Source organism: Pavona decussata, unplaced genomic scaffold (assembly GCF_977016875.1).
Source record: "Pavona decussata unplaced genomic scaffold, jaPavDecu1.1 SCAFFOLD_217, whole genome shotgun sequence".
NCBI classification, from domain to species: domain Eukaryota; kingdom Metazoa; phylum Cnidaria; class Anthozoa; order Scleractinia; family Agariciidae; genus Pavona; species Pavona decussata.
In genome coordinates, this window is record NW_028145622.1 from 1,751,719 (window position 1) to 1,765,000 (window position 13,282).

At 39.0% G+C, this 13,282-nt stretch overlaps 2 protein-coding genes across 44 annotated transcripts in view; one reads left to right on the forward strand and one right to left on the reverse strand.

Moving 5' to 3' along the window:
• Positions 1 to 13,282, forward strand: part of LOC146459758 (cubilin-like) — a 407,624-nt gene that overhangs the window by 127,524 nt on the left and 266,818 nt on the right. The gene's annotated exons all lie outside the window — the stretch shown is intronic.
• The window catches only part of LOC146459763 (oxidation resistance protein 1-like), a 354,795-nt gene that overhangs the window by 20,164 nt on the left and 321,349 nt on the right, over positions 1 to 13,282 (reverse strand). Inside the window, exons 14-17 of one of the 2 annotated variants that reach the window (XM_085089003.1) lie at positions 12,906 to 13,058; positions 11,967 to 12,065; positions 11,357 to 11,430; positions 8,725 to 10,498 (exon numbers count right to left, since the gene is read on the reverse strand). In XM_085089003.1, the coding sequence (XP_084945129.1) occupies positions 10,363 to 10,498; positions 11,357 to 11,430; positions 11,967 to 12,065; positions 12,906 to 13,058 (462 nt within the window). In that variant the 3' untranslated portion in view covers positions 8,725 to 10,362. Of the gene's footprint in view, positions 1 to 8,724; positions 10,499 to 11,356; positions 11,431 to 11,966; positions 12,066 to 12,905; positions 13,059 to 13,282 lie in introns of those variants that run through there. The other variant, XM_085089004.1, reaches the window with a different exon arrangement.

Here is a 13,282-nt window from a genome sequence, read left to right on the forward strand (position 1 = left end):
AAATGGAGAAGGTAGCAGCCACTTTCAGATGTCTTTAAGCTTTAAGCTTTGATCCAACAACGTTAATTGAAATAGCTGTATTTAAAAACCTGAATTAGCAATGAACGTTTCATTTTCGAGTCTCAGCTGCTTCGTTTTCGAGATTAATGTGCTCTTTTTAAAAGTTTTGAAGCTTTTGTTTTCGATCGTCAACTTGTTCTGACAAAACGTCGTTTTCCGTTGCTGTGTGAATTCCCTTCATTCTCGATTGCGACGATTTGTGAGGTGTGAGAGGCATCGTGGTAAGTAGAAATATTTTCAAAGTTTATTTTGTTGTATGCCTTTTGTATATATAACCGGCCTTAGCGTTAATCTTTGCGTACGTAAAGAGCAACTTAAAGAGGTTTATTTTTTGTTGACTGACTGGCATGCGAATTATACACGCGCTCTGAAATCAAGAACTGAAGAGAAGATCTGGAATACGAGAAATCCTTCTGTAGCGAGTGACAGTAGAATCCACCGACTTAAAGAGGACATAATATATTCGGTAACCTGTATTTCATTCAAATTCGTTAATAGAAAGAAGACATTAATTAATCTGGTGCTCATTATTACTTATTATATAGGACGTCGACTAATTTGCGGGTGGCACTAATCTAAGGAACTGCAGACCGCGGAACCGCGGAACCTGCAGAACTCGCAGAACCTTTGGAACCTAGAGAAATGACTATTATTATTATTATTATTTTTTTTTTTTTGCAACTTACATACAAGGTATAAGGTTACAGCTAATTTTATTGCTGTGTATAGACCCGGATTTTTTTATTATTATTTTTTTTTTACATGATTCGACAGCACGATTCGACGGTCATGAATTGACCGAGAGGTTACTAAGCTCATAGATGAACTCGCAAAATCATGAAGATTCTGCACGAAGACTTGAGGTGGCGGGTGATTTATCACCAATATTTGTACGCGAGCTCGATACTGCCTTTGTTTCAAAATCCGTAGATTGTATCGGCAACGTCGCGAGGTGAACCAAAAGAGAAGAAAAGGACGGCAAAGAATCTTATCTTGTAAGCTAGTGTTTGTTTTGTTTATGTTGTGGTTTCTTGAACAATATCTTGAACAATATATGCTAGAATAAACTTTTCTTTGCCTGGTATTGGAACAGATAGAGAAAACAAAGTTTTAGAGGCGATGATAAGGAGCAAGGCTGGAACTCTATGTAGATGAATACCAAGACTGGTTTCACGCCGTTACAGGGACCCGGCTTAGCATTGCAACAATGTGTCGATGGTTCTGCGCCTTGGTTATACTTAACCAAGTGGGCTTTTGCTTGGTCGTTCGGTTCTGTCCTTATCTTTCGGGCATGCGCAGTGAATGAGTTTTAAATTCAATTAGTGGAAGAAAACACGCGAAAATTTTCTGTTTACGGCGCGTCAGGATATCCTCATTCAATCTGTAGAGAATAATTTGACAATCATTTTAGTGTAAGAATGGAGATTTTTCGTTGAATCTGAGCAAAGTTATAGGTCTTTTCGTTTTTTTTTTCCAAAAATTGCGATGTCTTTCGAGAAATTAAAAATAATTGAACTGAAAAATTCAATAAGTAGAAAAAACACGCGAAAATTTTCTGTTCACGGCGCGTCAGGATATTCTCATTCAAACTGTAGAGAATAATTTGACAATCATTTTCGTGAAAGAATGGAGATTTTTCGTTGAATCTGAGCAAAGTTATAGGTCTTTTCATTTTTTGCCACAAATTGCGGTGTCTTTTCAGAATGTAAAAATAATTGAATTTAACAATAATTGAATTAAAAAATAATTTAATTTAAAAATTCAATTAGTGGACTGTCTGTAAGCTCTCTGAATAAACCAGAGCATTTACGTGAAAATATTTCCCGCCAGAAAAGTCTGGCTGATAGAAGCACTCTTAACTGATAAGTTCACTGCTCATCATAACTTTTTGCATACATGAAAACTCGACATCTTTCATCATATTTTTGCTTCACATACAAAAGTATTATATCAAGTAGATTAGTTTGCTAAAAAAACGAGTTTTGCTGTCAGTTTTCACGCGAAAGCGGAACGTGCCATGTCACGCATCAGTGACGTCGTAAACAAAATTGTGCAAATTTCTGGTGAAATGAACAATTTTTGATCTCTTCAGCTTTCATAGAGGTTTGAAAGGGAAAAAATATTTCGTTTTCGCAACTTCCGTTGGGAAAGCAAAAGGACGTGGTCGATGAATTTTGATCAACTGTTTAAAACATACCGTGGAGAATTTATTGAAATGCATATGTACAGGATCAAAACCTTTTCAGTGCGGTTCATTGAATATAAATAAAGCAAAATCCATACGACAACTAGCTCTCATTGAAATAATTCTTATTTAGCAAAAGTTAGTCATATTTCAAATTATTTTTACTTCAAGATTGCGTGGACTGAACTCCAAAGGAAAAATTTCACGCATTTAGGCCGGGCATGAAATGTAGTGCGACACTTTGTTCAACAGATTTCCCCTTGTGAGATCAGCTCGAGCAAAGTAGCCTGCGTAGCTGGCGGTTTTTATGGGTGGGCTCAGCGCAAAGCCAGGCACGAGGACCAAAACGATAATGTAAAACGTTACATTATGGGGCAAAGATATCATTTCTTTTAGCTTTCAAGGAAGTGTCCGTAGCCGTCTTAATTTCAATTACTGAACTGTCATCTGCATTCACGAGTTGGCTCACAGGAGCCTTTAATTCGACTTTAAAGCGCTTTGTGTCTTGAGTTCTTAGTGCTTGGTGCGTCCAATAAAAGAACTTTTTTTCGCCACCATAGTCCTAAAGGGATGACGTCACTAAAACTAAATTTATGAAATTATGGGATTTGTTAGTATACTCGGAAAGAGTTTGATGAAAAATGCCTAATTGCCAAAAAACAGCATCTTATTGCGATTTGGGGACGAGATATTAGCTCTGTTATGCCCCGATGACTCCATACAAATCCTTCTAATTTTGTCTCAGTTCGTTAGCGACCAATTGTACGCAAAGGATAATAATAAGAAACCACCGCTACTCGAGCTGCACTGCGAACAATGCAAAACTGAAAAGAGGCGGCAGACTAGTACAGGCCTCAAGTCTTCTGACTTGTACTCCAGTACGAATTTTACGCGCCCTAAAACTGACGTCCTTAATGGTCGCTTTTAGAAATTAGGGTTGCCCCTCAACTTTCGTTTGCCAGTATGAAAAAAAAACAACAACAACAGCAACAATCCCAGACTACTTGACGTGTGCTTTTCTGTTCTTTCTCTGGTGTTTAGTTTAGACTTCATGGACAACACAGACGAATTTATCAGGACCCTCAATATTGGTCTCTTCGTCGCCCGTTTTCTTCTCAACACAAGTCGAGTTTTACAATCTATTAAGTTGAGCAAGGAAGTTTTGATGCTCTTAAACAACACAGCGCAGGAAAACTTTGTCCCCGTATACATGTGCATATACACTGTTATGAGTATAGCATATGGCTGTCTAAACGATCTCACAAATGAGAAAGAATGTCTTACAAAACTTCTGGATATTCATCGCCGCCTCGGCTTAAGAACCGAAGAAGGCAAGGTAACCTGTCGCCTAGCAAAATTATGTGCAATTCAAAGTAAATATAACAAAGCAAAAGAGCTTTATAAGAAGTCACTGAGCATTGCGTTAGAAACAGTCGACATAAGAAGAAAACGTAGACCGCTTAGATCACGAGTTCGTTTCGAATCTCCTTGCAGGCATTGACAAGTTGGAGAAAAGGCGACGCTTTCTTGGACAAAATGACCACTACAAGGTATCCATTTCAGACCACTACACCTTATATTATCGTTTTCTCGTTGCAGAGTTTTGCATAAGTCGACAAACGAAAGAGGCTCTTTGTGTTGTAGAGCGTGAACGAGCCAGAGCTCTGGCAGACTTGATTTCGGGTCTACTATCTGCTCAAAAACAAACATCAGCCGATCCGCCGTCGTGGGCTGATATTGAAAGGATCTTGAAGAAACAAAGTAACTGTAGTTGTCTATACATTTCACATTGTGGTCCAGATATGTTCTTGTGGGTCCTTGAAGGGAACAAACCAATACATTTTCGTAGAATTGACGTCAACGAATGTTTTGTTTCCAAGGCAATGATAAGAGATGTTGATCAAGTTTTCAGTGAAGAAAGCTTTAGAAGATTTAAAGTTCTCCCGCAAGAACACTGCGAAGACCGATCACTATCGTCTCTAATAGAAAGCGACTCAGCACTTGAATCAGCTAAGGAAGGAAGGTTGGCAGTTTACCGCCCAGTAGAGGAAGAAGAAGAGGAAAACCTACAACCCCTTCCCACCCTAGCCGAGCGTTACAGAATGATCATCGCTCCTGTGGCCGACGTTCTTGACCAACCTGAACTCATCATTGTTCCTGATCCCGCCTTGTACAAAGTCCCATTTGCAGCTTTAACGGATGAAAGTGGAAGTTACTTATCGGAGGATTACAGGATCCGAATTGCTCCTTCTCTAACGACTCTTGGGCTCATTCAGGACAGCCCAGCAGACTATCACAGTCAGACCGGAGCACTGATAGTGGGCGAGCCAGACGTAAGGGACGTGTCCTACAAGGGAAGCCTTGGGGTCCTTTGTCGTTTGCCCGCTGCAAAAGAGGAAGCGTAGATGATAGGAGAACTGATCGGAGTTAAGCCTTTGTTAGGAAAGCAAGCGACTAAGGAAGCGGTTCTTCAGAGCATACCCTCTGTAAGTCTGATTCATTTTGCTGCTCATGGTGATGCAGAAAGAGGAGAAATTGCTCTTGCTCCTCAATACCCCATTAACGGAATTCCAACCGAGAAAGACTACCTTTTGACAATGAATGACATTTCACAAGTTCAACTGCGTGCAAAACTTGTAGTACTCAGCTGTTGTCACAGTGCACAAGGACAGGTTAGAGCTGAGGGAGTTGTTGGAATCGCTCGAGCTTTCTTAGGATCTGGTGCACGCTCAGTGTTAGCGGCTCTGTGGCCTCTACCAGACGAAGCAACAAAGAAATTAATGAGTCGTTTCTATTAGCACCTTGTTCGTGGAGAAAGTGCCAGTGAATCTCTTCACCAGGCCATGAAGTGGATGAGAAATAACGGCTATTCTTATGTGAGGGACTGGGCGCCTTTCATGCTGATTGGAGATAACGTGACGTTTGATTTTCAAAAGTAAAGGTTGGTTTGAACATTGAATTATATTTTTACGGGCGCTGAATGCATTATTTAATTAGAAAACTTTCCCATTCTGTCGGAAATGCTTACTGTTCTGTGACAATAGACCTAAAGGGTACATTGTTATAAGACAATTCTTTTAAAATACCGCAATCTGTTCCTTTCATTCTAGACCTGCTTTTGAAAGAAAAATATATAGAATAACATACTGATTCAGTTTATTCCAACAACGAAATAGTAAACAAAGAACGCGATGAGTGGATATTCCTAATATTCCTTTTCCAGATTTAGTGGCATGACCATTTGTGAATGTGAATATGTGAAACATATATTTCGAACTGTGGATGAAAGAGGAAAATAGAAGAAAGATCCTCCAAGTTAGTACGCAACTTAAGCAGTTGCGAAAAGAAAGCCTGAAAAAATTTTAGGCTTTCTATTCGCAACTGCTTAAGTTGGGTACTAACTGCGACGATCTTTCTTCTATTTTCAAGACCATTTGTGCTGAATAATACGTATGGGAGACCCAGGAAATAAACTTCAAACATTCCAGTCCAGTTGCTGTCTTTGCTCCTCATTTCTTGATCATTTCTCATCCTTCATAGGCCATCAGCTGGCTTCCACGTCTTGATGTGAACCGAAAAGAATCACTATTGTTTTGTCAAAACTGAAAGTCGACTTAAGGGCTAGCTCAATACGTTAGTGCAGTTGTTGTTAGACCAACTTTCCCTTAAGAAAACTACCTGATCCCTTAAATCCTGTTAAATCATTATGCCTTCCCATTTTGTTAGTTATGCACGAGGGTGTAAGTTATAAGTTCAAAAAAGCAGATTAGAACACTGAACCTAAAATTCGTTTTTTGTTTGTTAGTTGCAGGTGCCTCACCTTGTCCGAGGAATGCCTAACGAATTGCAAGTTGGAAAGCGGACGTCAGTACATTTAACAGTATATTAAAGTGGATTTTGAACAGTCGATCACTTGGACTGAAGGCATTAACTCAGTTATTGCTTTTAAAATCATTAAAGTTAGCGTGCTTTTCGTTGTCTGTTTGGAAAGTGACCTGCATCAAAAGCTAGTCAACAAGCAGCTTTAACTTGGCCAGTACAAAATTGATAACTGTCTCTTTAGATTCAAAAAGACTCTTTTATTATCACAAGATGAGTTTATGCAAATCCCAAACCAAAGGACTGAGATACCGTAGAGAAATTATCCTGGGCGGCAGACCCTCTATAAAATATCAACAGGGGTAATCGTTCTACCCTTTAAAGAATCAAGAATGGGGTGTTAATTTGGTACCGCTAGCAATAGGAGTTCTCAAAATTCGCACAGTGGAAGTTATTGTTCTTACATCTTACAAGGTATATATATTAAAGGAAGAGGCAGTGCATTTTCAAACTTGCACAAGTGAATGTGTTTGTTAATCGTCAATCGTGCGAAAACAGTTCGTCGTGAATTGAATTCTACTGTTACTTTAAATTTCGATCACCATTGAGATTGTAATTATCGAATTTTACGGTTATCATTAAACAAAGAGGATAAATAGTGTACATTTTCAGTGTAGTCGACGGGGTTATTCTTTTAGCCTCGTTTTTTCAAATACAAGAAGCATAAAAGTATCTTGTTCATATAAAAAGTCAGGTTTAATTTAAGCTTTGGTTTTTGTTGTTCTTGCGGAATTGTTGCATTTGTTTGATATATTCGGTTCGTCGTTAGTAGATTTGAAGAGTCTGTCAAGAATTCTTTTCTAAGATTTTGTTTTTCTTTTAATTTTCGGTAAACGTTTTAACATTTAAAGAAAGGATGTCTTGCCCCATTATCAGAAACAAGGAGCACAAAAACATTTTGTATATAAGTCAAGTTGCTAAATAAAATGCCATCTAGTAACAGAGATACCTCATTAACGTTCTTTTGGTGCTGTTAGAGCTCCGTCTTCAAAGAAAGGCCTCTTTAGTTCTACATAAACGCTTCTTAAAAAGAAGGGACAGCCCGAAAAGGTTACATGAAGCAAGTATTGGCTGTTTACAGGATGCGTAAGGAAAACAAACTTTTCGACAACAAAACAAAACAATACCTTATACAAACTGATGTAAAACCAAGACGATTTTCCATTCTACCTAAAGTACATGAACCCGTTAATCCAGTACGCCCTATTGTTCATTTTATAGCCATCCCACTGAACGCAGAATGATCTTATTTCGTTCGCTATCACGTTCATCCTTTAATTCATGAAATCGCTAATTACCCCCTCACTTATTATTAGTTACACTTAATGTTCCGTCATTATACCATAATATTCCACTAGAGCGTTTTTCAATTGAGCGTCGAAAAACCAAAACCAAAGTAATTACTCTGGCCAATCAGTACAGACGTAAACAGTGCAATGAACCAATCAGAACTCGAAGCAAATACAGGTCACTGGTGCTAAGCGCGGGAAAACGCGAACAACAAAGGTGTAATTGGTTTGGGTTTTGTTTCTCATTGGTTGAGAACTTGAGTGGTGCAAATTTGGTTAACCAATCACAGATCGTATAAACGCAAAACCAAAGTAAACGCGCAGTCACTTTCGACACTCAACTGAAAATCGGTCTATAGAGACGGTATTAATGCTTGTGACCATTTCCTGTGTACTTTCTCTCACAACACCATTCCCACTGGCGCACGTTGTGACCCCATTCGCATGATTCTCACCATGAATAATTTCTTTTGATGATAACCAACTACATTCAAATCTGTTCACACTGCGCTCGATCGGGGCAGTGCGGAAACCAGTTTGGTAAAAAGTGCTCTACTCACGGAACTGTCCTCCAATAGATTATAAGTAAGAACCAATCGAAATGCGTGTAGAATTCAGCTTATTATATAAACACTTCTAGCCCATAAAATGACGTCAAAAAATGTTCAAAACTCAAGTGGAACCGCGAGCCGCAGGCAATTTGTTTCACTGGCAAGTTTTGGACATTTTATGGCGTCATGCTATGGTCTATAAGAATATAGACCATAAAAAAGTGTCGTCTATTTGTTTTTTACAATAACAAGGGAAAAAGTACGAGCGGAATTGGCTTTATTTTCAGCGCGAGCGTTACATCTGACGTCATTTTTATCGTGTGTACTCTTATAGACAAAAGCTATGAGCCAATCAGCGCGCGGAAATTTGGACAGTTATTGTAAAAATGCCTTTATGTAAGCATTTCGCACTGTAGCGCTAATTAGGGACACTATAAGTTCTTAGTTGGTTAATAAATACACAAATTGAACATAACATTTGTCAAGAATCCCAAATGGTAGGAGGCAAACCAGTCGGCGATTTACAAAGAGTGATCTTGAATTTGAAAACAGGGTACTGTGAAACAAATGTTTGTGGTGAGAGAGGGACTTGAAACCTTGGCCTCCGGATCACAAGTTCGGCGCCCTCACCACTAGGCTGCACCCCTTTCTTTCGTGAAAAAAGTCTGGCACTTGAGTGCAGGCGAACTGAAAGTGGTTGCACATACGCGCTTGTGCTGTAGTTTAAGACACCATTCAACGAAACAATTTGGCAACTAGACCTTGTTCAATTCTTTTATTCTAAAATTATTTCCTTTTCTTTCCTCTTATCAACATCCTCTTTAAATAATTATTTAATAAGTGAGTAATTTAACTTGAAATATTAACATATCCACCACTAAACGTATATTCTTTGTTTACCTTATTTCATACCTGTTTACAGACTGCTGTTTATCTGTAAATTTCCAGCTACGAATACGATTACTCTGATTTTTTCCCTTTGCATTTATTTATTTATTTTTTTTTTGTTAATGGAGCGACTGTCGTTTGACCTTCAACTCATCATACTTCGTTTGTTGTTTAATGGTTTAGCGAAGAATTGAGGGGAAAAAAAAGAAGAGAAAGAAAGAAAGAAAGAAAGAAAGAAAGAAAGAAAGAAAGAAAAAAGAAAGAAAGACAAAATGAAAGAAAGAAAAACCGTGCACAACATTCATATGGTTTTCATCTGGTGCTCAATAACTTTCTAGAAATTGAACGGTATTTCTCTTTCACGTGACTGCATTTTGAGCAATTTGATTGATCAAAACAACGATGTGTGGTCCATTGGCGAGAAAACAAACGTGGCGTGAAAAGTAACAGATCACTGGTAACAGATGAAAGAAACAACGAAGGTCAAACGAAGATCACTCTGTATTAGTGATTTGCTGAAGTCTCTTGATGACATCCAACAAACCCTTCTTCCTCCCAAAACCTCGGTACACTAAAACTACAAAAAAGTGTATTTACAAGCCAACCTTAGAGTGATCAAGAGGTATGTTTTCCTTACAATAACAACATGCTATCAAACTGATAAGAAATGAAAAAAAATTGAGAACAGGGAAAAATGTTAAAAGAATCTGAGAAAATTTAAATGCATTGTTCGGTAGCAAGTGAAATCAAATCTTGCAATCAAGAAGACACCCCATCAATGTTGAAAATTGAAATTTAAAGGCGAATGCAAAAAGAAAATTTTTGAAACAGGTGCAACAAAACAACCTTTAGCAAGAAAAGATTTCATCAAGAACACGTTACCTAGATCAAAATACAGTCAACCCCCTTTATTGCGGACACCCTCGAGACCGAGAGTTAGTGTCCTTAATAGCGAGAGTCCGTATAAGCGGGAATTTATTTCAGTTAAACGTCTGTACTCTATTTTTGCCGCGGATTTAGCTGCTGCACGTATTATCGAGGTGTCCGCAAGGCGAGAGTTGACTGTAGTAAGGATGAGGGGGGGTGGGGTGGGGGTATTCGAAGGGGATTACTCTAAGAAATAAGTAATGCCATGAATTGGCACTTTCATTTTTTAACCACCTTTCCTGGTGTGCGATTCATCCACTTTGGTTTTTTCACGAAATTTCTATCAGGCTATACGAGCCGTACAATCAGTATTAATGCCAATTTAAGGCCTCCCCGAACTGACATCGTGTTTCACAATGGCTTATTTAGCGTATTTTAAAACTGCTTCAGTCTCACTGTCTTATTTCACTTGATTAAAGTGTATTTTAGTCACCGTGGAAGTGATATCACATAATGAGCACAGTCAGCCCACGCTGAACCACATTACTACTCATGACTTCACACCCATCCAATAGCACTGTCTGTAAGACAAAAGCGCACCATATGGGAGGGGTGGGGGTAATGAGGGGGTAGAGGTGGGGAGTCAGATGAACGTCCGTGCCTCCAGTCCACTGCACAGGAAGTCCTCTTGTGCGGACAGCTGTTCATTGCTGTAGGTTGAACAGGGATGACTGCTGCCGTGGTACAGATCTTCATCTAACCAAAGACCGAAGTTTCCTCTGTAAATGCAGGAAAAGAATCAAAACAAGTCAGACGCCTTCTAAGTTGAGATATATCGCAAGTATTGTCTGTAACAATAGCCTCTCGTTGTGCCAACAAAAGACTCCTTTACAGAAATATTTCGGGGTATGCATGTATAGAAACGTAAGAGGGCCTGGGCTTCGTCAATCTGGCCCCTGAATATCAAACATGCGCTACGCTATAAATCCAGGATTCATACATAGAGGATATTTCACGGCTGATTTATGTTGCTGCTGACAAGAATTAACAAATTATGTCTCCAGCAAGCGCCAAAAAAATTACGTCCCTGGAAATAGAATCATTTTAGTGTACACTAATCAATAACTGCTCACAAGAAAGGCCAGTAGCTGCTGCCCAGTGGCTGCGCGTTGATTGGTTGGTCGCATAGTTTGAGAAAACAGGCAAATTTTGAAGGAAACTTCACATGCTCTTTTCCCCTGCTTTTCTACAGGTTTCCTCACCCACCGGATATCAAGCTATAAACATCCCTGGAAAATGCAACTATTCTCAAACAAAAAAACTCACTGAACTCACAAAAAAAAATAATTGTCAATAATTATCGATTTCTTCTCAGTAATCAGCCTGCATGACAAGCCCTAGAAAGAGGAAGATAAGGGGGAAGGCCAGGGGACCGTGCGCAAATACAAAGCACAATGGGAGAGCGAGAGGTGTGAAAGGGGGGGGGGGGGGGGGGGAGATGGAGTGGCAACCCTTTTCCTTTTCCTCTCCTCTGTACTCCCCTCACTTTGCGTAAGTGTCTGATTCCCCTACCCCCTCAGCCCCCCTTTATCATCTAGCACCCGCAATTCAGACTGTTCAGTCATCTGCCTACTCACCCTCCACTTCCAATGGCTAAGCTGTCCGTGGATCCTTTGATGAAAAAGTTGTTATCTCCAGTCCAGCTGTAGGTCTACAATAACACACAACAGCTGTGCATTAACAATGGTAATAGGACTGAGTAGAGGCCAGTTCGGTCTGTAATCCCATACGAGAGGTTAAAAAAATTGGACGATCGCGTAGCGAGAATATGATTTGTTTCATCACGATTAAGAATGCTAATAGGACTGAGTGGAGTCCAGTTCAGTCTGTAATCATACGAGTGATTAACAAAATCGATGATCGGGCAGCAGGAGTCCGATTTTGTTAATCACTAGTATGATTACAGACAGAATAGGGCTCTACCTAGTCCTGTTACCAGTTAATCATAACTCTAACAAAATTTGGCGAAAAAAGCCAACAGTTTAATTTTTTGGTGAATAAACAGAGGATAACAGTTCAGTTAAGTTTCGAGAATGATTCAATTACAGTGCGTGCAAATGACGCGTACTGTCCAATTACACCAGGCATGACGCGTACACTGTCCTATTAATAATGATGACAGCCAATCAAATTAACGAATTTTGTTATCGTTAAGATTAAGATACAGCTATTATTGCAGAGAAATACCTCGACGTCATTGTTGTCAAATTTGTATAGGAATGACTCCCCTGTGCCATAAAACCCCTCACTAATTTTTAGTGGGCAGGAGCAGAGTGCACCAAAAATCTGAAAACGAAACAAAACACTTTATTTATTAACTGAACCTAATGTGTAGACCTTTATCACGGAAATTTAAGATTTTTATGAAGGCCAAGTAACAAAAATCACTGACACTACGGAGTTAAAGAAGCTGCTACAGCAACGAGAATGCCACAAAAACAATAGGATTAATTAAAGAATAGAGAAATCGTGCGACTAGCGTTCCTGCATTGAAGTCACACCCCTGCTATCCTCACTCTTCCATCTTTCAAGCTATCGTACCCAACCGGTAGTGAAATTCGATGCTTTTTACATGCCTCCAACGGGGAAAAGAAAAATGATAAGGAATTTTTTAGTTTCGAACGTCATAAGGGAACAACATTAACATTGATCAAGCAAATATAAGAGTTTTGTCATTTTCACTTTAAAGGTTTAAGTAAGATTCTTTTAGGTCGGTGCCTCCTAATACGGAAGTATTTTCGCACAGCTTATGACTACATGTATGCGGGAAAAATAGATCTTAGTATGGGCTATTGGAATCCTAAAAGAAAACAGGCGTTAAACCACGCATTTTTTTTTAGAGATAATTAAGACACAATTATTCTAAAAATCGCTAAAATACTAAACAATGTATGGCATTTTTTTCCTAAATTGAAGATTGATTATCTCTAAAAAATGCATGGTTACCCCTAATCTTTTTTTTTTTTTTTATTAAAAAGTTCTCCTTTTCTCTGCATAGTTTTAAACTGTGCAAAAATATCCCAATATTAGTAGGCACCACCCATAGGAAACCCAAGTATCTGGAGATGCGCACAGAACGTATGCGCAGTAACAAAAGTAGGCACCGCCCTAAATAGCAGCACTCACTTGGTGTGTATCATCTGTGACCACCAAGAGAACAGGAGTATCATAATACTCCATTTTCCTGTAAAGTGTCTTGAGTGAGAAGCCATGTTGAAATGTGCTGTAAACCAACACCCAGCAGTGACCAATTGTCCTTGACGGAAGGCTGTTATTCAACTGAACAACAAAACACAAGTCAATGGTTAACAAATGAGAATCGTGTTTACGGCAAACGTCAAATGTGAGTGAGATCCGCATTTGTGTTGTCTTGAAAAAAAAATATGAATACACAGATGCGAATCATGCAAAATGATTCTGACCTTCCTGCTAACGCATGAAACTACTCAATTTTACTGAGAAACTGAAAATGACTGACACATTAATAAAGTTATTATTATTAT